The following is a 26,572-nucleotide window of genomic DNA, read 5'->3' on the forward strand; positions in this document are numbered from 1 at the left end:
AGATGAGCTGAACGGGGAAACTGTGTTTACCTGAGTTTGTGAGAAGGAGGGACTGTGCACCGGGTGGCCTCTGAAGCTTTGAGAACCACCCTCTCTCCATCCTGGACTATGGAGACCAGCGTAGTCCACCACATCGCTGACCTGCTTCTGCTGCCTCCAACCTGATCAGGAGCAGAGAGATAACGAGAGGGGGGAGGGTAGGAGGCAGAAAAGAAGAGCCAGACAGTCAGACAGATTATGATCTGAAATAAGATCAGTCATGTCTTCCTCTATGAAATGAACACAAACAGTTATGTCTGTTCTCGTCAAAAACAATAACATTGAGCAGTAGTGACGCTGACCAGATGCCAGCGTGGCAATAAAAGGTGATGAATATGGTTCATGTTTAGAGCGTTTGTCTGACAAAAACATCTATCAGCAAGTTGATCAGCGGTGTGTAGCTCCTATCATCAGGCTGTGTGAGTAAGCAGACTTCAGCAGACCAGATGGTGGAAAAAACATGGTGGAAAAACATCTGTTGGAACACTCAGTCGCTGGTTTTTCACATATGAGTAGACTGAAGAACTGAACATTTCAGTTTGATATAAGTGGATTTGAAAAAGATTCAACTCAACAAATGGATAAGGAAAGTATAAGAGTTCTATGAGTTTACTCAGCTCAGTGCATCAGTATCAGACTATGTTTCGGCCAGTAAATAAGAAATGGCCACTTCTATCCACTACACAGCACTGAGAGGTTTATCTTTCAATGGTAAAATCAGTACACAGCTTGTTTACAGTTCATTAATAAGAAAACTTAAGGAATCCTTGTCAGACATGTTTGGTAATGTTACTGAACAAGTTGAAAAACTAATATTGGATTATATTGTTATCAGATTCTCAAATATAGACGTCTGTACCAGCCGTGTTTGTTTTGTTCAAGTGCTCTGGTGGGATGAGCTGACAAGGTCACGTAGCTGCACTGTATTGAGCTGTGAAGGAAGTCTGTGTCATGAAACTGAAGTGTAACCTTTGGGAAAAAGGTGTTTTAAACCTTATTTTGGAGCAAAGTCATCAAACTTTTTAAGCATTTTTAATCAGATTTGACTGGTGTTTCTACACATGCAGTTTTTATGTCCCAGTGACCATTAACAATGTAGTGTTGGCTCTCTCCCCATTCATTTCGAAAGGGGCCTGGTCTTGTTGCCTCTTGCCTGAAAAAACTGCACAGGTTGCCAAGATGACTGCCGATTGGTAAGACTTACCTATAAGGACTTTTGTTCACAGCCGCCAAATTAATATGAGCTTGCGAGGCAGCAGTTCCATATTGAGTCGTGTGAGGAACTACTGTCGGCTACACACAGGCGTGCTTTAGCTGTGGCGACCAGTGAGTGAAGCGACTGTGCATTGGAAAACGGCAGTGGTGACACTGAGGACTTTCCTCGATGGGAAAGATTTGTTCACTCATCTCTCAACTGACTTCAGTAAGAGTTTGATTCCCTAACTAGCTCTGCTGGTGGACGAGCTCTCTTACTGACTGGTTTAATCATTGGTTATTTCTTCACATTTTGTTTAAAATGTTCATTTTTTTAACGTTTTACATAAAACTTCTGCCCATAACTTACAAGTTACCGCTTTTAAACAGATACGTCACTGGTCACACTAAATAGTGCAAGTAGAGAATTGACACATTTTGATGTGACTTACTGAAGTAGAGCAAAAAGTGAAATTAAAAATGCTTTTATTTCACTGGACTGCAGCCTCTGAAGACAGTCTAAACACCCCCAAAACACACCATAACACAGACCCTGACGTGTGTGTCGTGACTCGTGATAGAGCCCGTCCTTATATGGGACCACACTCAATTGTGCATATCAACCATAAACAGCGATGTGGAACATTGTGAGCTCAGCTTTCATTGTGAGCATCCATCATCTCAAAAGCACATGAGAGGCCGAGCCAGTCCAACTGAAACTAATCCAGTTACTCTGCTGCACCGGAGGGCCTGCTGAGGGTGCTTCCACGCAGCTTCTTACAGCGTCGAGGATCACTTGAAACCCACTGTATTTGGGACGGGGGGCTATTCTCTTTTGAAGACTGCAACTCCGAGATTATGAGAGGGAGAAGGAGGGCATGACGCAGAGCAAAGTGTTGTGTCAAACTTCAAAAGCATTCCTGATCGCTTACAAACTCCTTGCCTCCAAACAACAGCTTGAAAAACACACGTTACAAAGAGACATTTCCACACACACATTGCTGCAGTAACCACACAGTGAAATATTACGGTTACAGCTTCAAATATGCCCTGGGGTGATATCAGCCCCCTGACAAACCCGCTGACCTATACATACAAACATGCACGCTCCGTTTCCTGTGCTCAAATTCCACGATTAGAGGAAGAACCAGAAGACCTCCCATTGACCTGACTGTGTATAAAAGCACAGGGTCAGAGGTTAAATGTCAGCGGTATCCAGAACCCTGCATGGCACATGGCTGCGGGTCACCCATAACTACCACAGAGCCCCTGACAGATATGATTTAGGAGCTGTCACAGCCGGTTATGGCGGGAGCTCCCACATGAGCCACCGGGCTGCTCCGAGGTCAGCTTTGATGGAACAGCTGCTCCGTATGTAAAGAGCTGGGAAGTGATGACATCACTCGTACACCTATGACCCGCAGTCCTCAAACAGAGTATGAATCAGGGATGGAGTTAGCAGCAGAAATGTGCCTCTTCCTCCTGGCTGCGTCCCGATGGATATGAGAGGGAGTAAATCTGTCATACGTGCCAGCAGAGTGAGAAGAAATAGTGAAGAGGAGGCAACGCTGACAGACACAGGTCAGGAAAACAGGCAGTATCAGTGTGACACGCTCAGGTTCAAGTTTTCACTCCTAAACTTCACCTCTTTCCACAAACCGCGATGTCACATTGATTTAGAGAATATTGTGAAGAACATGAAGAGTTTATTCGCTGCACACCTGGTTTGTCATGGTGTTATTTGGGTTGATAGAGGATGTCAGGTCATTTCCAAGACGAAAGGCTATAACCCAGGAGTGTCAAAGTCTGTTTAAGCACAGCCGGGTTGGCAGCCTTAATGAGATCAGATGTCTGACTGTTATAAGCCATTTACATGATTCCTGAATTATGTAATCAGACCTGTTGGAGAAATTTAGATAGGGCTCAGTTATCTTAAGAGGTAATATTAATGTGTAATAACAATGTAATGTTATTAAAGATGCAGCTGTAAAGAAGGAGGCTGTCGGCTGTAGGCTGAATACTGATAGTGGTACAACTGAACTTTGACTTCATTGAAGCTTTTGGTTCATCGTAGTTTCGTGATCCAGATGCTTCGATGCAGGTTGACGGACTACAGATCAGCAGGGCTGTGTCATGTTATTTGAAATCACCTCTTTTTTGAATTCCATAAATCTGTTAAATTTAGTTGCTTGTTAGAGAAAGTGGAATAGTTGATGTGAAGGACCCACCTCTGGCTTCTGTGGCTTGAATACCGTGATACTTTTTTATTTTTAACAGTTAAACTTCAATTTAAAACTTCTTGAACTTCTTTTTCTTTATAATCAGAAGATCTAAATCTACTTAAGCTTTGAGCTCTACGGCCTCATGAGAAATCGTATTACTAATATCCAGATTTAACAGCATTTCAGTGTCTAACATCCTTGACTGAGTCTTTGCTGATAAGAAGTAACTTGTTTAATCCCATTCAGCTGCCTCAGACTGTAGCTCTATCATAATGTCAGTGGATTATGTTTGGATGGCTTTAAATTATCCTGAGTGTCACTGTGATGAGAGGTCAGGTCCATCTCTCTTCACACATACTTTTCTTCAAACTCTGTTTATTTCCATTCAAACTCAGACTGGAGAGTAAACACATGATTGAGATTTAATACTGCTTACATCGCAGGAATATCACCGCCTGTTTAACTAAAAGCTTCCACCCTTTCAGCAAACACCGTGAACACTAACAAACACACCTTCTGATGCATCCGTCTCTCTCAGGTGGAGATTTCCACAATCAGGCAACGCTTCAGTCCTTCAGTCGAAGTTATAAAAGCTTCTCTGTATGAACTGAACTGAGCTCTACAATATAACAAGGCCAGCCTGCGAGCTTCAACTGCCGACCAGCTTGTTGGCACACCTGTATTTTCTTTAGTGTGGCATTTCAACCAGTCATAGTTTCACAGTGGACTGTTTTATGTCTCTGGACAAGTAGAGTTGTGTAAAGGTACAGTGCGCGGTCATAATGAACCAAGCTAAAGGGTCAGTTCCACCAGAGTGTTTTTCTCCACTGGGTGTTAAAATAGAAATTCAACTTTTTTTGGAAAGAATGACAAGAGAACAACTTGGAATCTTTTGTCTTTCAGTCTTCAGTTAGCATGCTAACATTTGGTAATTAGCAATAGCCAAAAAGTACAGCTGAAGCTGATTTGTCATCAATAACATTTTGGATCAGTTTGAACCAAATTCCGTCACAATCCAATCAAGTTGTTGAGAAATTTCCCTTAAGGGCACATATTGCAACCTCATGGTGGCGCTAGAAGAAACGTCACCAAATTAGGATTCATCCTCTGAGGACCATGAATGACTGCACAAAGTTTCATGTCAGTTTGCTCTCAGAGCAACTTATTGATTATTAGGTTATTACTACAACCAATAATATTTTAATCCAGAGGCAGTTTTGTAAAATGATAACAAGAAGATACATTTCTATAAACTTACATCTATAACTGGCCCTTTGAGGAGATGATAATGATGATGTGGGCATATGTTTGTCTTTGCTCATTTTCAGTGGTCTTACCTGACTGATGGCTGTTTCCTTGGTGGCTGAGGCCATTGGTGTGGAGGGAGGCGGAGCGGGACAGCTGAGCACAGCGGGTGGGAACAGGAATAAAGGTGGGGTCCAAATCCAAAATCAGCTGGTTCAGCTGCTCTATGGACTCATCAACGTCTGTGGTTAACGATGCCAAATCGTCATCTTCGCAAGACGACATGTGTGTGTTATTGTCAGTGTTTTGTGTGCCGTCCTCGTCCACCAGCCCTCTCTGCACTGCCTCCCTGCTGCTCGTTCCCCGAGTTGGTGCGTGAGGAACTACCAGAGGTGGCGGCCTCTCTTTTCTCAGCCTGTTCACCCTCTGTCCCCCATCAACTGCAGGGTCTTTATCAGTGTTGACATCAATCTGCTGCTGCTGAACCCAGGACTGTGTGGAGTACTCAGTATGAGTCTCAGGCAGGTTGTCGGAGGAGAGCGAGCAGATGCTGCTGGAGCTCGGCAGGTCGACAGCAGAAGCTTCACCGTCTACTTCATCCTCATCATCTAATATATCAGTCTCCCTCTCGCCGGATAAAGCCTCTCCATTGATAGTAAGTCCCAGTCCAGACTCATCTCCAGCCATCCCCCCCTCTCCATTGGCAGCAAACTCAGCCATGACCTCGAGAAGAGGCTGAGCAATCTCGAAGTCCAGCCCAGTGACCAGCTTCCGTATCTGGGCGCTCTTTTCCCACGCAGGCCCACTCTTCTGTCCTGCTCCAGTCCGTCCCTGTGAGGCCACAGACAGGCCTGAATCACTGCTGGCAGACGGTGTCCGGTCACTGTAGCTTGGGCTGGTGGTGGTCAGAGAGAACAAAACTCCGTCCTCACTACTCTTCTTCCTCACTCCAGCATACAAACCACCATTACCAGGGTCCAGAAGGTGAGGTGGAGCTGTGGAAACAAAATCCGTGCGGTCAGTAAGAGGTGAAAACAGATGCAAATGTGACCTACTGAACCAAGGTTATAGGTTTGGTGTAAGAAGTGAGGCGGGCATGATGAAATCAGAGGTTCTTCAACAATAAAAAAACAATTTCAAACTATGTAAATACTTCAATGGGTCTCACTAAAAACAGCTCCATGACCATCTCAGCCATTGATTTGACCTCACATCTGTGCATGGAAAGTGGTATTCTGTCCTGTCAGACTGTTTGGGTGGTTTTATCAGACGTTTTCAGCTGGAAAGCCTTTAGGAAGTAAAGGGATAAGGTATAAAGATGGTCAAACACTCAAAAGCAAGCCATGTTGGTTGAAAGGATTGTGCTCATGATGTCAACGTGGGTGATCGTGGGAGGTAGTTCATGTCCCGTGTTGAGAGGATTTGATTTTTACTTTTAGAGCTGCTCAAAAATGTTTCCTGAACTATAAAATGTCAACGTCTTTCCATCAGCATGGGCGTGAATTTTAATTTTTCAGTCAACTTATCCTTTAAGAAAGACTGAAACTATTGATCGATTACAGTGTTTATGTGGTTTCAGGTCTAATATTAATTAATCATTTTCTCAGAAAGTGTGCGGCAGTTCTTCCAACCAGAGGTTTACAGCAGTGTGTGTGCCCAGGGCAGCACTTTGACAAAGCACAAAGATTATTGATGTTACCACAGGGTTACAATTGAAGGTAAGGTAGAGGAGCTTATCAATATTGAATTTCCCCATGGGGATTAATAAAGTATAAAATACATTTAAAAAACCTCATCTCTAATCTGTATTATGGCAGCTTCAATGAAGATTCAGAGAGATTTTAGTGATTAAAACAAAAGTATTTAAATTGTCAAATTTAAACTACAAGCAGAAATTACACTGATGTATTGTAGATGTTGTTGTTACATGACTCCATACCTGCATCACTACTGTATATGATTCACTATGACGCACATACACACTGAAACACAGCACCTGTTGGACTGCAGCCATCACTCCAGACACACTCCATGTAGATAATATAGAGCCTCTTTGTGTGGGCAGGCAGATGCATACGTGTGTAGTTATGTATGTGTGTGTCACGCAGAGGATGCGTCTGTCACAGACATCTACCTGAGGTCAGATTGAGCAGATTATACACACACACACACACACACACACATGCATTTTGTAATACTTTAACTGTTTGTATCCAAAAGAGTGCACACTTCTAATTGATTAATCAATTGGTCAATCGGCAGAAGATTAATCAATAACGGATTAATTGTTTGATTTGTATTTTTCAAACAAAAAAGCCAAACAGTCTCCCATTTGATTCTCACAATTTTTTTTGCTTCTATGACAGTAAACTGAATCTTTTTGGGTTTTGGACTGAAGGAACTTGTGATTTTTAGACATTTTGTGGACCAAACAAGTGCTCGAAGGATGAAAATGATCATTAGTTTCACCCTAAAACATACAGGACAGTCACGTGCAGTATTACACCTAAAAGTTCTTTCCTGATAAAGGTTGCTCCATTCAGATGAGATAAGCCTGCCTCGTACAGTGACTGCAACAATACATACAGTGCATACCAGAGCTGTATGAGCACAGCCTCTTAAGAGTCCAGAGAGGCAATAAAACTCAAATACCAGACATGCATGGTAAAACCTCACAGCTGGTCTCTGAGTTCTCACACACACAGATGCACAAAACTGATAAACACTCTGTATAACTTTCACAACAGTGTAAGAGCTTCATAATGAACAGAACTTTATCACTTCAGTAAAAAGACACACAAAAGAGAAGCTTACTTCACCGGCACTCGGGAGGAAACTTTCACTGTTCCCACTGCAGACTAGAAACAGGATGGAAATGCTCGCTGAAGCGTCCCTTCGGAGTCCCAGAAAGGAAAAGAGAAGCAGATGACAAGCTGAAAGGAAAGAGGGGCGAGGACGAGGACAGAATGAAAAGGATGAGGAGGCAGAGAGAAAGCAAAAAGGATCCAGACCGGCTCAGCTGAAGTCTCTCCTCTGCTGTCGTCCTCTCTCTCAGGCTGCCACAGGAAGACAAGCAAAGAACATTCTTTCTCTTAAGGTGCTAACAGCCCCCCGGTGTCCCCCCTCCTACCCTCTCTCTCTCATGTCACTCTTGCACTCCTTCCTCGCCTGCTCAGTCCCTGCACTATGAATCCCCGCCTTCACCGTCAAAATTAGCCTCATTCCTCCTCCCCCTCCATCCTCCCCCTGCATCCTGTCCCAGCTGACACAGGTAGCCGTGGAGAGAGTGCGTGCTCATGCATTTTCATGTCCGAGGGGAAAACAGTGGAAGGAAACTCAAAGGTGGATCATTCACTCGACTGCACGCACACACACACACACACACACACACACACACACACACAGGTGGAGGAGTTTGTGCACTTTGAAGAAAAGAAAGCAGAAGGACCTTGAGCTGGCCAAATATGGAGAGGGGAATGTAAACATGGGGGCGGGCGCTGGAGTGTGTGCAGAAGGGGGATGGGGACATGTTGGACAAATTGCAACCTGCAACTTGAACCTGAAAGCAACATGCACCGCTCGAAAAACTGAGACCGAAGACGAGATAAAGGTGAAGAGAAGAAAAGAAGGATGGGAGATGGAGGCGGAGGGGAGGGGATAAGTAGAACCACCTGTGGTTGAAAACAACATTCTTGTGACTGGCTGCGTTGCTAACTGGCTGCCACCCTCATTATGCTCATGTGCATGCGTGTGTGCTGGTGGTTAAAGGTAATGGCCATGTGTGTTTGCATTCGTGTGTGTGTGTGTGTGTGTGCGTGTGTGTACATGTGTGTTTACATGCCACTTTTCTGCATTTCTGCCCCAATGATTGGTCTATCTAAATTACATGGCTGGTAGAGGCAGATTTAGCAACGGCATAAAACAGCTGGAACTGAAACCTCAACCGCCGGTTTTAAAGTGATTGTTTCAGCTGTCTGAATGTGTGTTTTCGTGTTGGTGTGTTTCTCTGTGTGTGAACGGTTATTCTAACTAAATGGAAATGGAAAAACAGTCGCGCTCCAAATACACAGGTCTGGTCTGGCTGCTGTCTGAATGATTGTCGTTACACCCAGTCCCAGGAACGTGGAAGAGGCCTTTTGTGACCACAACAGTTGTAAGCTGTCACACTGATGACCAGACAATTACCCACAGAACTGACCACGGTGAAGGCTGGAGTCCAAACAGAACTTCTCAGAGACTGGATCTATGCCCGCAGAGGAATAGAACTTCTGAAGAGCAGCCAGAGACACTCTTAGATTTTTTGGCCAATTGAGGGGAGAAAAAATCCACAACAAGCTAAAAAAAAAACAACTTTAACATATCATTGTTGCAGCTAATATGTTGGCAAGCATCTGTCTACTTCCACATCCAGCAGTGAGAGCAACATGATCATTTATTTGGAGCCATGTTTGTGTCCAAATGATGAATGTAAGATCAATATTCTCAGTCCTTTTAGCTCTGTTTTTGGTCTCCACCAACTAAGAATGGCTTTATCTGTAGCTGCTAAATGTTCCGATATTTTCACCAGCTAGTCTCTGACTGTGTGTGTTTGCTGTTCATTGCTGAGCAGGTTGTGTACTGTGGAAACACTAACTTACATGCAAATTTTCATGGTTTTGTCTTTGTTCCAAAAAAGACAATACTCCTACTTAGCTTGGTTTAATAAAAAAATATATATATATAAAGACATTGCACTAATATTCCCATTTACATGCAGCCATGCATACTCCCAGTAACATGTCCTAATAACAATCGTTTATCACATCAAAATGTGGAAAAAGTGGAACAGCTGGATTCGGTCAACATAAACATAAGTTTTCTGACGGTGGCAGAGTCCTGAGTGTGTCATCATAACAAATTATTGTCCTGGAGGCTACTTTTGCAGCGAGAACTAACACAGGTGCGGTTTGTCACGAAGTTTAACAGGTTTGTGGTAAAGATTAAAATGAAGGACAAGTTGGAAGTTGGCTGTGGTCTGAGCGAGCGGGCCAGACGCGAGGTCGTGGCCCCCCACTCGATTTACATGTGTGGCCCACATTTGTTCTTGATGCAGTCAGAAAACTTCACAGGTGAACATGTTAATGGGGGTTTTTGTTGCGCTTATTTTATGTACTGTGTTGCTTTGCTAGTGTCTTAGATAAACCAGATCTGCTGAAGCTGGTCAGACTAACTGCTAGTTTTTGGTAAACTCAAGCTGTCATGTTCTCTAGTCTGTAGCCCAACAGGTAAATCAGGTCTCCAACCTAAAGTTAAAAGCTGTTTCTATCTCGGCTAACAGACATACAACTTTGTCAAAAAATAACTTGATGCTCATTGTGATGGACTGTACATCCACAGTATAGCAGTTAACTGACTTTCATCATGTGTGAAAATGAATGGTAGCCAGATTGGTATTCTAGTTTTCCTAAGAATGTCGTGGACACAGACAACTAAAGGTCACCGTTTCCCTGTTTTCCTGTTAAATCCTGACTAATAAAGTCAGAGACACTGCACAAATTCTCAACAACGGGAAAAGAAAGTGAAAGAAGTTCTTTAGAAAGGGGGATTCCTGATTAAAAAGCACCTCACCTGTTTCAAGAGAAGAAGTGTCTTGATACGAGTCTCGTCTCACCAGAGGATCCAAGGTGTCATAGTCCACCGTCACAGAGCCTCCGTTGTGCCACAGCTCTCTGCCTGCACATGGAAATGACAAACAGAGCAGCAGACAAAGAGGCAGCGCTGGTCAGGAGTCAGTGAAACAACAAGAAGACACACACACACACACACACACACACACACAATAACACCAGCTCATTCCAGATCTCATTTAAAATTTGATTAGAGAAATAATGAGAGCTTTAATTTTGTTTTTTGTTTTTTTGTTTGTGTGTGTGTGTGTGTGTGTGTGTGTGTGTGCGTGCCCTGGTTTTCCCCTCTGTGTGTTTTCCCCTGTGTACAGTCTCTGCAATCTGAATTCCTGTCAGATGTGTGTGTGTGATAACCCCTCATATTACTTCCTGTTGAGAGGCGAGGAGTGTGATTGTCGGAGCTGAGGGCCAGTCGGGCTGCTACACCCTCCTCCTGGTGTCCAACACTGCCCCCACCTGGAAGACTGCTTGGTGAACTTGGTGAAAATGTTTTCATTCATGAGTAGTGAGTGTGTGTGTCTGTAGGTGTGATGCTCCAAACTGAGTCATTTCTGTCTCTTCTGCTTGAGCGAGGACACACAATGAAGCTCGGTTCATCAGCAGCACTTGTAGCCCAAATAATGTGTGAGCGTGTGTGAGTGTTGGCTGTGAATGTGTGAGTGTGTATCCAGGTGTGTGTGCATCAGTTAGAGGAGTGATTCCCTAAAGTGAGATCACAAGATCAATTTGAGGGCTCATGGGATGAGAGAAAAAAATATTTTTTTCTTATTAATTTATTCTAATCTTTACTTTTTCTTGTAAATTACCAGATATTTTTTACAACTTTAGGATTCCAAATGTCAAAAAAAAAAGAGAAAAATAAGAAGAAGAAAAGAAAAAACAAGAAAACAGCTGTCTGTTAATGGTGACGACAGGCCATAAGTACACATTTCTTAATTTTAAGGGGTCACAAGCCAAAAAGGTTGGAAACCAGTGTGAAGAGATGATCTTACTCTCTACCTAAGAGGGTGTAGAACAGGGCTGGCCAAAGTGGGGTCCACAGGCTGGATTCAGCCCACTATAAGGTTTAATTTGGCCTGCAGATGTTTCTAGTGATAAAAAGATTTCAATCATATTTTCTACAAATCATAATATACTTAATTCTCTGTGAGATAAAAATGCTCTTTCAAGGATCCGTATATCCCTGATACATTATGCCTTTGTTAGCATGCTGACATTAGCATTTAGCACAAGGCACAGACTCACAGAACCACAGAGCTGCAGACTCTTCACTGTCTTTCCTTTGAATAATAAATAAATATGAAACATTGCACATATGCTGTGGGTTCTGGATCAAAGCCTGGCAAAACATCAGAAACATCTGAAACACATTTTCACCTGCATATTTATTGTCTGTTGTGTAATCCATTTCACTGTAGTGATGTGTGCTGGTGCCAAATGTTTATGTAACTGAAAGATTCATTTTAAAAGTCAAAGAAAATAAATGGTCTTTTCTGAGAGGACGTTTACCTCGAATCTTTTCAGGGCTGTCAGAGAGCAGCAGCTCCACTTTTCCATCTTCTGGGAACCGTGGATCTGGAATATTAACAAACAGAATCAGACAGCTGGACAGTTTAACTTGGCACACTGAACATGTTTCCATGTTTGCTTCACACCTGCACACTGATAAGGGGTCCAAGGTCAGTTCAGGTAGGAGATATTTACAGAGAAGGGGTGGGGGGGGATTTATCAGTTACACATTAAGATGGACACTGCAGCAGAGTGGAGTCTGATTGTAGCTGAAACAATAGTTGGCAGTGAAGGCAGACGGTTATAAATACCTTCACTGGCACAGTCGAGGTCTGGCTTGAAGAAGGTGAGGGTATGTCCCTGCACGAGGCCCGTATGGAACTGGAGACGGAAGACGACCTGACGGCTGGATGAACGGCTGTTTTTGTCATAACAAACCACCTAAAGTAAGGAAGAAGATGAAACATGTTCACACCTGCTGAAAAGTCAATACAATGAGATAAATAACTGTCTAATGAATAGCCAGTGACGCAAAATAAGAGACAAAGTATTTAGTTCAGTAGGGAAAATGACCAGCTCCTGTTCATGTGGTTTATGCAAGAGAACTCAAGTTGTGTTGTGTGTTTGTTTTATTTTATTTTCAGGATTACTTATGTTGTTGTAAGTAAGTGAGCCATTATAATGGAAAGCAGATTTTAATGCCATATTTGACAGGTCAGACTTTTGTAAATACCATTTTTCCAATCATTTCATGGAAATAATTATGCAACATGGTGCAAATTATGAGAAAAAACAGACAGGAATTCATTCAGATGTATCCTGAACATTTAAACATGTGAAATGTGTCCACAGGTAAGCTTTTAATAAAACACATACGGAGAATAAAAAGGAAAAAAAAATAAAGAACGAAAAAACTGTGAAACAACTAAAAAATATATACATAAAAAATTAAACAAGTGTTTGGAGAATAGTTTTCCAACAATCGATAATGAATTCATATTAACTTTGCTTTAATTTGTACTTTTCTTTCAAGGAAATTCCCATTTTCCCTACAATTTGTACAAAATTTTATTCCAGGAAACCTTTTGAGAAAATATTAGGAAATTATTTGTCAACTGGAACAAAACTTCAAGAGCTTAACTGTATTTTATAAATGTATTTAGTAAGTAAAATAATATATAAAATGCATTGAAATATGAATTAAAAAGAACAATAATTAAAATCTAATAAATAAACACATACCATATGCTGCTGCAGTAGTCATTACCTTTATAAGAAAGCTGCTTAAAAAGAAAGTGAGTACTGATGCAGACTGAGCCTCACCATGATGTCTCCCTTGAGCAGCTGAGCTGGCTGGAGCACCACGTAGAGCCGGTCTGTCTGTGCTGCATTAACATGGCTGAGATGGACATAAACACATGTTACTGTCTGTATTTTATTCTGAAAAATCCTGACATGTTTACAGATTATTATGTGATTTAATGTTTTCGAAGTTTCTTACTAGACTGCTGATGTGCAAACAGCTTGTAGACTCTGGTAGACTCTCAGGAAGAGACAGCATCCTAGAAAGAGTAAGTCTCATTATGAAATGAATTCATTTGATAAAGAAATGGTCAGAATTGTTCCAGAAGCATGTCACTATAAGAGAGTTGTTGATTTAAGACTTTTAAGATACTCAAGTACTGATCCAGTTAACAACCACAACAGTATCCAGAGATTAGTAATATTTGCATCTTTACTTGTAATGTGCTTATGAAGAAGACTGATCACATGACTTGGATTTTCACTTATGGCCACATTTCAAGAGACTCAAAAAGTACTTAGGAATGAATTTAAAGGTTTTTTTGGATTTTAGAACATGCATTAAATCACAAACATCTACTGCCTTAATCAGATGAACAGAAAACATACAGTAGATGTCCTAGAGGGCTTCTAACAACCAGCTACTGATATTTATAATACTAAATATCTACTTCCTGTAATTCAGATCACACGTGCTCCTCACCTTCATCTGGTCTCATTTTGGGGATACCATGCAGAACAACACAGAGGAGGAAGGATGGAGACGGACTCATCCTCAGTCCTCCCTTTAACATGCTGCCCAGCATCCACACATACCTGAAGAGCACAGATACATTTATTATAAGTATCTGGAATAACATTATGACTGGAGAAAAATGATTTTTGTAGCATTATTATGGTGCCTTTATCACAGGAGGATACATGAGGTGACTGTCATCCAGCCTGTTCTTACCGTTTCTGTGAGGGCATCATCAGAGCGGACAGCTTGTCGTTGTAGAACCTCCTCAGGGCGAAGTGGTCGAGAGAAAGGTCTGCACTGAGAGAGAGCAGATAATAACATGATGATGCATGAACACCACTCAGCTCACCTTAATTAGCTGTAGCATCTATTCATGCAGAGAGTTTGAATTTCATAGGAGAAGGTTTTCAGATGTTTTCTTTCGACCTTTCTAAACATCTTCCTTCTAACATAGAAATTCACTGAGCTTGGATTCACTGATAAAGATCACGCTATATGACCAATTATTCTAGAACAGCTACTCAACAGTTCTGGTGGTTTGGTTGTTTTTCTCAACTAATGCTTAAAAAGTCAAGGATAAACTTTGAAACAACATGGATGAGAAGTACTCAAAACTTTGAGCACTGTCATTGAAAAGACAACAGGGCAAACTACATCTGATGATGAAGATGGAAAATGACATGATCGACAGCTCCAGAACAGCTAACAGACCTTTGGCTGAGACTGTTCTCCAAACCACAAAGTTGTATCTCTGCTAGAGCTCCCAAAGCTTAAACAACAATATGTCAAGTTACATTTTGGAAAAATATGTATAAAATTATGGATGACATCAAAACTATTTCCATTTGATAGAATGACGCAGTCATAGAGACTTATATTTGAGTCACAGCACGGCTGCTGCCTTCAGGGAGAAAGAAGAAAGTAAGGAGCTACAACAATATGTGGCTGAAAAGCTATGGAATCGTTCCTAAGTGATGCTGATTGCAGTGGTACACGACTCTGTCGGTTTCAGACATGAAGAGTTGATACAGAACACATTGATACAAAATACTTAGAAACAGGGCCAGGCTGGGATGAAGGGAAGTCAGGAATGATCCCTGTGTTCAGGTTGGGTTTAGTCACAAAGTTCTTTGGACAGAAAAATGCCACCCTATCAGCACTGTATTCCAGCGTAACAACAACATTGTTTCTCAGAAAAGATGCTGATTTTATTTATTTTTTTAGTTTTAATCACTAATCTCAATTTGTCTCCATTTTTGGGGGGCGGCAGCAGAAATCTCAGAGACAGAATCTCAAAAGAAAAACTGGAAAAATAAACACAAAATATCTGCATGACTAGACACGACTAAGTAAATATAGTTTCCTTTGTAACTTGGGTGAACTGACCCTTTAAAAACCAGTTATGTAAGCCTGGCACTCGTTCACAAAGCTTTGCATACCTGCACTCACTCACTCACAACAACACAGATAATTCTCAGAGGGACAATGGTCACAATCAGGTATTTCACAAGACTCTCTGAGTCAGCCATGTTCAACGTGCACACACACACGTGCACACACACAGTGTAGAAATCAACCTCATCTTCCTCTTTTTTCTGCACTTGCCTCAGACTGGCCTTTCCCTTCACCCTATTATTAGCCGATGTGTAAATGAGGATGTGCTTTTAATAGCTCATATTCAGACCATAAGATAGAAGAAATGTTGCCACATAAACTGCAAACTGTGATGTTTCATTTAAAAATATCTTGTGTCTGAATTTAACAGTATTCTGTGTCAGACTCTGACATTCAGGTAAATTAAGAGTAGATAACTTCACTGGTGTCCAACAGCAACAGGATCCCTGCCCAAAAATCAAACAGTGTAGTTCAAAGTCTCTTCAATCAGCCGTCCTGCCCTTTGCCTGCTGCAGTGCAACAGTAGATCAGCCTCTGTTCACTCTGTCTATTGTTCTGTCAGCGCTCTTTGATCCACAAACATGGCCAGTAAATGTCATGATTTTACACTTCCTTGTACTGGAACATGGAGTTCTGATCTTGTATGAATGAAGACAAAAGACTTATTCCAGAAAGTAACGATGTTAAGAGCCATTAGTTTCTTCTAGATGCAGGAAGGTTTGTTGTTAGATGGAACAAAACCTAAAAAGGATCCGTGTCCATGTGGAAAGTTTCTATAGATACGTTTATTTGTATGTTTTATAAATATCATATCAACTTTTCTGCAGATTGTATCATATCACCAGATTACATGTATGTGGGCTGACTTTCATGTCGGCATGAGGAGTGGATGGTGATGGCGTGACATCTGGGCGAGACAGCTGCAAAGCCAGAGACCACTGTTTGAGACAGGGTGTCAACATGTGCAAGTGTGCAACCACTGGATATTTTTTTAACCATACGTCAGGACATTTTCCAGCCGTGTTTGCGGTGATAGAACCAGGTATTTGAAGCCCACACATGATGTTTTCGGGGCGGCTGTGGCTCAGGAGATAGAGCACCAATCAGTAGGTCAGTGGTTCCATTCCAGGCCCCTGCAGTCTGCATGTGGTTATCCCTCCTGATGAGCAGGGGGCACCTAGCCTCTGTCAGCGAATGGGTGAATGCTGACTTGTGTTGTAAAGTGCTTTGAGTGGTCACTAGGACTAGAAAGGCGCTATATAAGTACAGTATAGTCCATTTAGGTTTTCCTCACTGTACTCAAGTGTTTTTGTGCCTAAACCTAACCAGACCATAAGCACAGTGTCGCAACATTAAAAATGCAAACTGAACATACAAATATGTAAGGTTTTAACATGAACACATTAGCGACCTTCCTGGTGACTGGACCACAGACGAAACCTTTGAATTTGTCCAAAGCTTCTGACCGATTACCTTCAAAACCAACGTCATTCCCATCAGCCTCAGCTCTACTGTGTTTACTGCAAATTAGCAGATGTTAGAACGCTAACATGCTAAACTAAGATCTTCATCATGGTGAACATTATCTGCTAAACATCATGTTAGCATTGTCATTGTGACCAAGCTAGCATGTTGTGCTGTTGACTCTTGATTGTCTGAGAATTGTTGTTTTGGATTGTCACCAAATTTCCTTTGTTATGCAAATAATAATTAAGTTGAAGTTGAATTCTTCTTTACGTCCACTACTCCGACACAGTTTGAACAAACTCAAACTCACATGGCGTCAGTGTTACCTGGCTGACATGTTGCTGAAGTGGATGTAAGAGGCCACCAGAACTCCGAGTCCACCTTTACCCCCCTGTGGAGAACAACCACCGAGTCAGGATCAGTAAACTTACATGTTCCTACAGTACATAGATCCATTTAAAGAACATGTTTACCCTGCAGTGTAACACCAGGACGTGTTTCGGGTGTGTTTGCAGCCAGTTCTCCATCGTTGTGCACACGCTGAAGATCTGATTCAGGTCAGGAGCCAAGAGATCCACCCAGCCTGTGTCCAACACCTGACAGAAAGACCACACGCACTGTGACACACGTTATACTGACATGTTTAACCTCTCAGACTGCTGCTCTGAAGTCTTACCTTGTGGTTCATTCTGGTGACAGTGTCATTCTTCTGTGAGAGGTTGATGAGCTGAAGAAGAAAGAATTGTTTTCATGAAATGATATCAAAGTATCAGTAAAAGTATGTATGTGATCACTTTGAGCTCTATATCTGACTTATTTTATGGTAATGTGAGGAAATACTCTGCAACAGTAACAATACAAATCTGATTTTCATACTTCCAAACACTAACTGGTTTTGTAATTTAAGCTAGAGACCAACATACCTATTTCTTATGAAATTTAAGGCTGTAAAAGTTTAAATCTGAGGAGGTTTTAAATCTGTACAAATCATCACTTTCAAAATAAATGTCTCCTTAAGGAAGGATGTTTGTGGAGTTTTTCTTCATCCGATTCAAGGATGTAATGACAGAGCGTCTGATGCTGAGCAAATTGTAAAGCGAGACAAATATGTGATTTTGGGCTTGTGTAATTAAACTCGTCTTGACATTAACGTAACCAAAATGATGTTTAAAATGAGAGATGGCCACTGTGACTTTAGAGGAATGTGTAGTTGAAGAAGTGAAGGAGAAGAATGAACGTATGAGACAGATAGTGGAGGGAAATTTGTAATCCATATTATTTTAGGATCACTCTTCTCATCTCAGCATTTTAATCTAAATTGTTTTCTTTATTTATTCATTAATTTCATGTTCTGTTGTGTATCATGTTTCTGTGTCTTGATTAATTCCATTGTTCTCCATTGTATCTTATTACTTCTCCTGTTGACTACACATTACTTTTTACATTTACTCATGTCCCTCTTGAAAAAGAGATGTCATTCACCATGAGACTTATCTGAACAGGTAAAAGTTGTTGTGACGAATTGAGAACATGTAACAATATTCAAGTTTCAACGTGTTTATCAAATTATACAAATAAACAGATAAATGTATGATGTACAGTGAAGTGTGATTAAAATCTCTCTGTTTTTAACATCGTTGAAATATTTCTGCTAAGGTTGTGACACTAAACACATTTTGTTTAAATAATATTTAGAATATTTTCATTTGTTAGCTCTCTGTTGTTTTGGCATATTATCATTGAACTGTAAATCTTAATCAAACAAACAGGAACTCTCATATTTAGCTCTTTTTGGTGGAAAGTAGCTATATTTACTCAAGCATAGTATTATTGTACAATCTTGAGGTATTTGTACTTTACTTATTATATTAAGTTGCTTTAAACTTAAACCACTACACTTCAGAGGAACATTATTGAATATATTGAATATAACTGATAATAATATAACTAAAGACATTGTTACTTTTTACTTTGCCAGTTCAGTTTCATTTACAACAAATAAAATCAACACATAATGTATTTTGTATTATCAAAGATACAACCAGTATATATATCAGTATATAAAGCAGTAAAACTGTGTGCCACATTCACCAGCTGCAATATTAAACTGATGCTTACACACACACACACACTAGATATTATTCTGAAAAGGGTCATTCTGCATAATAAGTAGGTACTTTGTAAATATGTTTGTACTTCCACTCTAGTGAAATTTTGAATGCATGACTGTAACTTGTAACAGATTATTTCCACACTGTGGTATTTCTTCTGTCACTTGGTATCTGACTTCTTGTCTGTTCCAGCCGTCTCACCATGTAGTTGTGTCCATGCTTGGACTGCAGCAGGAGAAGAATCTCCCGCAGGTTCTGCAGGTAGATCTCCTCGGGACATTCAGGAGGGCAGAATATGGTAATGATGCGTTCAGTGATGTAGGTCAGATCGATTCGCTGCGGCTCCTCCATGACTGATGTCAGTCACATGGGCACCCTACAGGAAGTGAAACGCAGAGTGTGTGAATTAAAGTTGTGGAAAATTCAGGGAAGTGAGAATTTTTCTCTGCGTGTCAGCAGATGTTTACAGAGCGTTTATCTGAGTTTGTGTCGTATCAGCTGGACCTCCAGAGATATGTGAGTTCAAACCCGGTCAGCCTTATTAATCCTCAAATCCTTTTACTGGACGTGAAGCTAAAACAAAGTGGGGTCAGGGTCAGATAATGAGGAACTGGACCAAAAGCTGAGTCACTGGAATCCCTCACTGAGCTTGTGACTGGAGGAGATGATGATGAGTCAGAGAAGAATGATGCTGCCCAGAAACAGGAAATCGTTACCTCGTTACTCATCAGTACAAATCCATGAACTGACACAGAGTCTGATAAGGATGGAACACCATGACCTGAGAGTTCTAAAGGTCTGATTTTTTTTTTTTAATTCACACAACTATAACATCTTGAAAAGCTTCATTTTAGTGATGATATGCATCTAAGTACATTTGCTCAAGTACTGTCCTTAAGTACAATTTTGAGGTACTTGTATTTTACTTGCGAGTTTCCATTTTCTGCTATTTATATTCTACTGTGCTGCATTTTGGAGGCAAACGTTGCACTTTTTAACCACTACATCTATGTGATGACTTTGGGTACAAGTTACTTCGCAGACTGCGTGCTGCATCACAGCTTAAGTGGTGCATTTTTAAATAAATGTATCTGGACATGGCTCAAAGAAAAGCGCTGACTCCAATTATCAGACAAATGCTGAATATTGGATACTATTATCGGCCAGGCCAGAGAATACAGTGTATACATACAGTACATGTAAATATATGTATAATTTACATTTACTTGTACTTCTGACACATAAGTACATTTAACATCAGATACTTTGAGACTCATACTCAAGTACTATTTTTACGGCTGATGTTCACTTTCAGGCACAAAATCTTATGACTTTGCCATCGTATGACTTTCACAACATTAGTTTACATTTTGTTTCATGCTTGAATGGTCCTGTAACTAGAAAAAGGAAAAGGTTTATTCTTCAAAGTCAGTCCATAATTTGGTTCCAACTACAAAACCAAGGGAGCCAGTCAAGTTCTGATAGCCTCCTGATTTAGCTTTAAGATTATTATCACTACATGATTAAGTTAAAGGAGCTGGAAAAGAAAATGGAATTGTGCTCAACTGGAGATTTTAAGACTTCATTATTGATTATTTCATCAAGTTAAACATGAAGCAGTGTTAATGACCTGGATAAAGATGTCACCTCAGTTGAGAGTCATGTTGTTTTATCTTGTTTGAACTGATTAGCTACCATGCTAGCAGATAGAATTAATGGTAGTTACTGTGATTGTGTTGGAGGTGACAGAAAATCAGGCTACAGTCTTGAGGGCAAAGGGATAGTTTTAGACATTAAGGGAAATACCCTTTTGCTCTTACTGGTAGCAAGTTAGATGAGAAGATATAAATATGACATATGAAAACATCCCTGACATAATCCTGCACAATACAGCCCAGCTTATTTTTACACTCTGGTTTCTGTGTGTATTAAACAAAAGGAATATGAGGTGTCCATTGGTGAGCCTTAGAGGTGCTAATAAGCAGATTGTGTTCCCCCTGATTCCAGTCTTTGTGCCAAGCTAAGCTAACCGGCTGCTTGCTGGAGGTTGGTATTATTGTGTGACTACATTCAGAGGACGCTGACAGAGAGATAAGGCTACTTTGAAAAGGTAGCCGTAGTAAAGAACAGATAGCATTAGCAGAAATAAGTAGAGAAACATTTTCTCAAATAAAGTTAAACTTTACAAATATCATTGTCAGTTCTGTCCTGATACGAGCACGCTGCTGAACTGTTTTCTGTGCCCCAATAATTTTGTTTGAGTAAATTAAAAAAGTAAAAGCAAACTGTCAAAAACAGTGATGGTATATGAACCTACATATTTAGAGTACCCATAGAAAGCTGACCTTATGACTCAAGTCCTGAACAAACAACAGAATGTGATGCTTCTGTAAACCATGGAGCTGGTAATTCTGTGGTATATGTGGCCTCTATATGTTAGCATATGGACCAGAGGAATTACATGCATGTTAGTGCATGTCTATGGGAGCGAGACAGACAGTCAGGGGAGCTGTGGTTAACCTCGCCTTCACCCTGACCATATGACCACAGCAGAGTAAACAGTGATAAAACCATTTTCACCAGAGCAACATACAAGAATAACCTACTGGAAACCAGCGCAGCGTGGAGGAAGATGAGACGCTGTGCTTCAGCTTCAATACTGACACAAGTTTACACTTTATAATTTATCAGAACATAACAAAACAGGATGTATCGTGAGGATTCTCAGACATTTACGTTATGGGAGTCACAGAACAGCTATATGATCTCTCAGTTCACAATCAGCATCATTTGATTACTTGTATTCTTTAATATGTGTGTCCTGTAAAGAATAATAAAGGATGCAAAGTTGCTCAAATTAAAACGTGGCATCATTCTATCATGAGGTCTGATGACTTATTGATTTCCAATTCCAAAGAAAAGATCAGAATCAAAGTGTCAGAATACAATCAAAGTACTCAAAGTTAAGCTTTAAGTTTCATTCAAACCAATCAAAATGTTCTATTTTATTGCAATCTAGCATGGTGAAGTTCTCTCCATCAATATTAGTACTGATTTTTATTTCTAATTGTATTATGTAGATTATGTATGGGAGTATAATGGTGTATTAAAAGGAATAGAGATGTTGGGTGGATATTGGGTGTAATATAATCTTTAAATAAGTTTTAAAGGTGCAATATGTAAGAATTTGAGTTCAGAGCATTCAGAATGAAATTACATTTTTGATATCATGTCAAAGACAAGCTCCTGTGCTGGCAGTGTACACAACACCAACACTCCCCAGCGCTCCAACTTTATCTAATCGTTACCAAATGTGGATGAGAATCATTTCCCATATGGATAAGCTGCACAATCGTTTGTTTTTTTAATACAATAAAGTACATCTATACTATCTTTTATACACAGGTATATCGAGGTGGAGTTAAAAAAAATCAATCATCAATCAATTCTTTGATTCCTGTATTGATTTGAATTAGCACTTAGTCCATTAGCCTGATGCTAGCAGTGTAAAGAACACCAACACTCCTCCAGTGCTCCGAACACCCAGTCTGTTCAAAGTAGACGTAGTAACTGTGATAGGACCGCTAGCTGCAAGGTAACTGAGCTAACCAGCTAACAGCACAAAACAGTTATCAGCAGTTAGCGGTTAGCCTGTTCTGGTGATATGCTACCCCACATGAACTCCACAGGTGGACAGGTGTGTGGTGTCTCCTTCCTTTTGGGGACAAAACGTCAGAGGTACTAAAAATACAAAAAGGCAACTGTAAGTCTGTGGCTGGTCAGTGTCATCACACTACCAATAGGGTCAGGGTCAGGGTAAGTCTCCAGGAAATGAATCTACATCAATGTAATGTCCTCTGAAGTGTGTGTGTGTGTGTGTGTGTGAGTGTGTGTGTGTGTGTGTGTGTGTGTGTGTGTGTTTAATTAAAGGATAACTACCGTTTTTTACAACCTGGACCTTATTTCTAGCAAAATATATGATCATTTACTCACCCAGATAACTTTGGTGTCATTTGAAGTCGTTCGGACGAAATTAGATCCAGTGTAGCGCCGATATATCCATATAATGCGAGTGACGGGGCATCAACACACAGCCTCTATATAACGCATTATCTGCCACGAAACTAGTTCATTTCACCAATATTTTGTCATGATATGCTAGTGCTATTCCCCTCTGAGTCCGGGCTCGTCTGTTATCAACATCCGGGGTCAAACTAGCAGTAGCAGCTACAGGTAAACAAGCCGGGCTGTCGCGGGTGCGTGCGCAGCTCAGAGACGACATCTTCCAGGTCAGAGGTAGTAGATCAACCTACAGACCCCGGATGTTGATAACAGACGAGCCCGGACTCAGAGGGGAATAGCACTAGCGTATCGTAACAAAATATTGGTGAAATGAACTAGTTTCGTGGCAGATAATGCTCATAGAGGCTGCGCTTCGGTGCCCCGTCACTCGCATTATATGGATATACCGGCGCTCCACTGGATCTAATTTCGTCCGAACGACGCCGAATGACACAAAAGTTATCTGGGTGAGTAAATGATCATATATTTTGCTAGAAATAAGGTCCAGGTTGTAAAAAACGGTAGTTATCCTTTAAGTTCCTACTGGTAATTTTAACATAACTTCCTTTTATTTGCTGATCATAAAATCAGTATATACAGTAGTACATTTTGGAAGTAGAAATACACAAGTTACACATACAGTATGTACTGTAACCAGAATACACTGTAATCACTGTGCTACTTTTTTGTATAATTTCCCTTTTTTCCTTTCAGTTTATGGAGAAAAAGGAAGTGAAATATACCAACCTAGTGACTCACTGGTGCTATGACAAGACCTGATCCCTCACTGGCTCCCCACCAGAGCTCGATGGGGCACAAGCCAGAAGCACCGCTGCTGAGAACTGAGACCAGGAATTTCCCCTGAAACACCCAGGAAACTCAGTCATCATGCTGCTGACCTTGTACAGTCCCTTTAGTTGAGCATGAATGAGACAAATGTGTGCCACGAGCTATACGTCAGTAACTTCCACCTGGTTGTATCAAATCTGTTTTGGCACACGTGTGAAAAATGTCCTGTTTCAATACAAACATGCAGTTTGTGTTTGTGAGCGTGTCTGCTGCTGGGTTGGGCGAAAAATCTTAATGAGCGACTACTCTCCAATTATGTATTTCTGGCATGTTTTTTCAGCATTTTTAGACGGCTGCAATCTAAATTTGTCGGTGCTCCGTCTAAGGAACCAAAACAAACGGAAGTGTGTGACCAAACCACACGTACGCACACACACACACACACACACACACACACATGCACGCACACGAGTTGCTATAGGGAGAGCTGCTTAGCAAAGTCCTTGAGCTCAAACTGGCCACATCTAATTATAGTCTCTATTTCCCATTTTAAAGGAAGGCATTCTGAAATGGATTAGCCATCTTTATTTCTTTCTGTTCTCTCCTTGGCACACGTTGGCGGTGAAAAACATCCTCTGCTTTTTTAAATGCAGCATGAACAGCCATCAGACACGCTTTGATTAAAGTGACAGATTATTTAAAATCAAAAGTGTTTGTAGAAAACACCAGAGGTGAAATGTATAGCAGCTCCTTCACCGTGTGCTCTCCATTTAGCTCCTCTTCTTCTCCCTGAAAGCTTTTTATTAGAGCTGTAAACTAATCTCCCTTCAGTCCACCTGATTCCCACAGAGACTCTTTATTGAGTCACACAATCTTGTTTTATCGTAAACACATTGAATTAAATCCTCCAGCAGGGTGAGGTAATTTCATTTTATCCTGCTTGCATCAAGAATATCTCAATCAATTAGTGCTCTGTCTAATTAGTATCAAATTCACGTCACTCTAATCGAGGATGTTCATTTGCATTGGTAATCAGTGTAATCACCACACCCCCCACTGGCAGGGGTTTTACGTGTCCCAGTAGCTTTTAAGGCTTGATGCAGGATTAAATGACCTCTTCAAATGGACTGAATCCCCGGGGAAATGCATCCCCTGGAGTTCAGTGTCTTAATGTGTCAGTAGGCTAATCTCCCCCCTCTCAGTGCATCTGCAGGGGGGAGACACTTCTCGCTGCTAATCCCCCCCGACACCTACCATCCATCACACGCTCCTTTGTTTACTCAAAGTGGTGGTCGGCACTAAAAGTTGGACCAGCGTTAGGAGCTGTTAACGTTCAAGGAAAGAGAAACAGCATGAGGAGTTTGTCCTCCATGAATGAACATTGAACTGCATGCTCAGAGAGTGAGACGCCTCAAAACTTTACTGTAACTCAAACATTTTAGAGAATAGAACTGGGACTTACCTTTGCTGGTGTTGAGACAAACAAGAAGAAGTGAAAATCACAGTCTGATGAGTGAAAGTCTGCAACAGAAAACAAGGTGGAGACTCGACCGAAGGGAGGGAGGAGAGAGAGAGCGAGAGAGGGAGAAAGCATGATAAAGTGTCACAATGCAGCTTGCACTTTGCCCTCTGGTAGACTGTAAAGTGACGGCTCTCCACCCTGGTGTGCATGTGAAAGTAAAAGGCTGAGACACTTGAAACATACTGATGATAACTTAGTCTTCAAAACACTGTCAGAGCACACAGCAGATGATTAAAGTGTGTGTGTTCCAGAGACAGAAACACAATTGTTATAACAAATGATAAAAAATGAGGACACAGATTAATGTGTTTTAGAGGATAAACCTTCATCTGATAAGCCAGTGTACTGCTCCTCTGAGTCATATGAATGAATGACTTTATTACAGTGGCGGCATGTAGTTAACACATTTACTTGTACTGAATTTACTCGAGGTAATTGCATTTAAGTATTAGCGTTTTCTACCACACTGCATGGGAAATGTTGTTCTTTTCATGTGTATGAAATATGAGTAGTTGTTCTAGATTAAAGCCAAAAATAAAGCACTGCAATACTTCAATATGATCCAATATTACATTAAACTGCGAGTTACATGGTTAAATAGGCTAATAAGTAATTAAAATATAATGATATAACACTGACAGGGGCCATTCTGTTGCATAATGAATGCTTTTCTGATTTTGATACTTTAATTTGACCTTTACTCAAGTAACACTTTAAATGCAGGACTTGAAGGATACTGATGGGGAATCTGGTCACACTTTATGAACAGTATTAATAAATGCTCAATTTAAAGTCATATACAATTTAGTTGATAGTTATTTCACTGTTCACACAACAAAATGCTTTTTGTTTTATTTTCCAATTGTTTTCTAAGTTTTCTTGTATTTCCCCAAATTTTGTCAATTTTTATTGTTCTGGGGTTTTTTTCTTCCTGAGAGGGGAGGTCCTTTGTATAAGCCTGATGATATGACCTCTACTGACACATCTCTTTTCTTTAAATCATCTGATTATATGTAATCTTATGTGTGCGCAAGTAAAAAATAATGAAATGATAGATAATAGAAGCTGCAACTGGTGTTTGTAAATGGTTGATAAACGCTGTGTAGTTCTATAAACATTATTTGGATACATTTTACAAAGGTGTTACTGATAAACCTGTTCTATGGCTTTACAAATGGTTTATAAAACATTTCCTTTTGTTAAGTGAAAAAACAATTAACTAAAGTAGTGATCTGGAAGATTTTCGTGTAAATAAATAAGTGTTAAGCCAGTAATTGCCACTAACTAACTAACTAACTGACTGACTGACT

The 26,572-nt window shown here is 40.7% G+C and overlaps 1 protein-coding gene across 1 annotated transcript in view; it reads right to left on the reverse strand.

Annotated features, from left to right (window-relative positions):
- Window positions 1-25,312, reverse strand: part of tns3.2 (tensin 3, tandem duplicate 2) — a 53,933-nt gene extending 28,621 nt beyond the window's left edge. Inside the window, exons 1-14 of the mRNA XM_084354372.1 lie at window positions 25,203-25,312; window positions 19,091-19,265; window positions 17,455-17,505; window positions 17,252-17,374; window positions 17,105-17,169; window positions 14,130-14,213; window positions 13,881-13,993; window positions 13,377-13,437; window positions 13,199-13,274; window positions 12,187-12,316; window positions 11,876-11,941; window positions 10,308-10,412; window positions 4,793-5,695; window positions 31-161 (exon numbers count right to left, since the gene is read on the reverse strand). Of these exons, the coding sequence (XP_084210498.1) occupies window positions 31-161; window positions 4,793-5,695; window positions 10,308-10,412; window positions 11,876-11,941; window positions 12,187-12,316; window positions 13,199-13,274; window positions 13,377-13,437; window positions 13,881-13,993; window positions 14,130-14,213; window positions 17,105-17,169; window positions 17,252-17,374; window positions 17,455-17,505; window positions 19,091-19,240 (2,058 nt within the window). The 5' untranslated portion in view covers window positions 19,241-19,265; window positions 25,203-25,312. The remainder of the gene's footprint in view (window positions 1-30; window positions 162-4,792; window positions 5,696-10,307; window positions 10,413-11,875; window positions 11,942-12,186; window positions 12,317-13,198; window positions 13,275-13,376; window positions 13,438-13,880; window positions 13,994-14,129; window positions 14,214-17,104; window positions 17,170-17,251; window positions 17,375-17,454; window positions 17,506-19,090; window positions 19,266-25,202) is intronic.
- Between the last annotated feature and the right edge of the window lie 1,260 nt (window positions 25,313-26,572).

This window comes from Pagrus pagrus (assembly GCF_965226575.1).
Source record: "Pagrus pagrus genome assembly, chromosome: 6".
In the NCBI taxonomy this organism is placed as follows: domain Eukaryota; kingdom Metazoa; phylum Chordata; class Actinopteri; order Spariformes; family Sparidae; genus Pagrus; species Pagrus pagrus.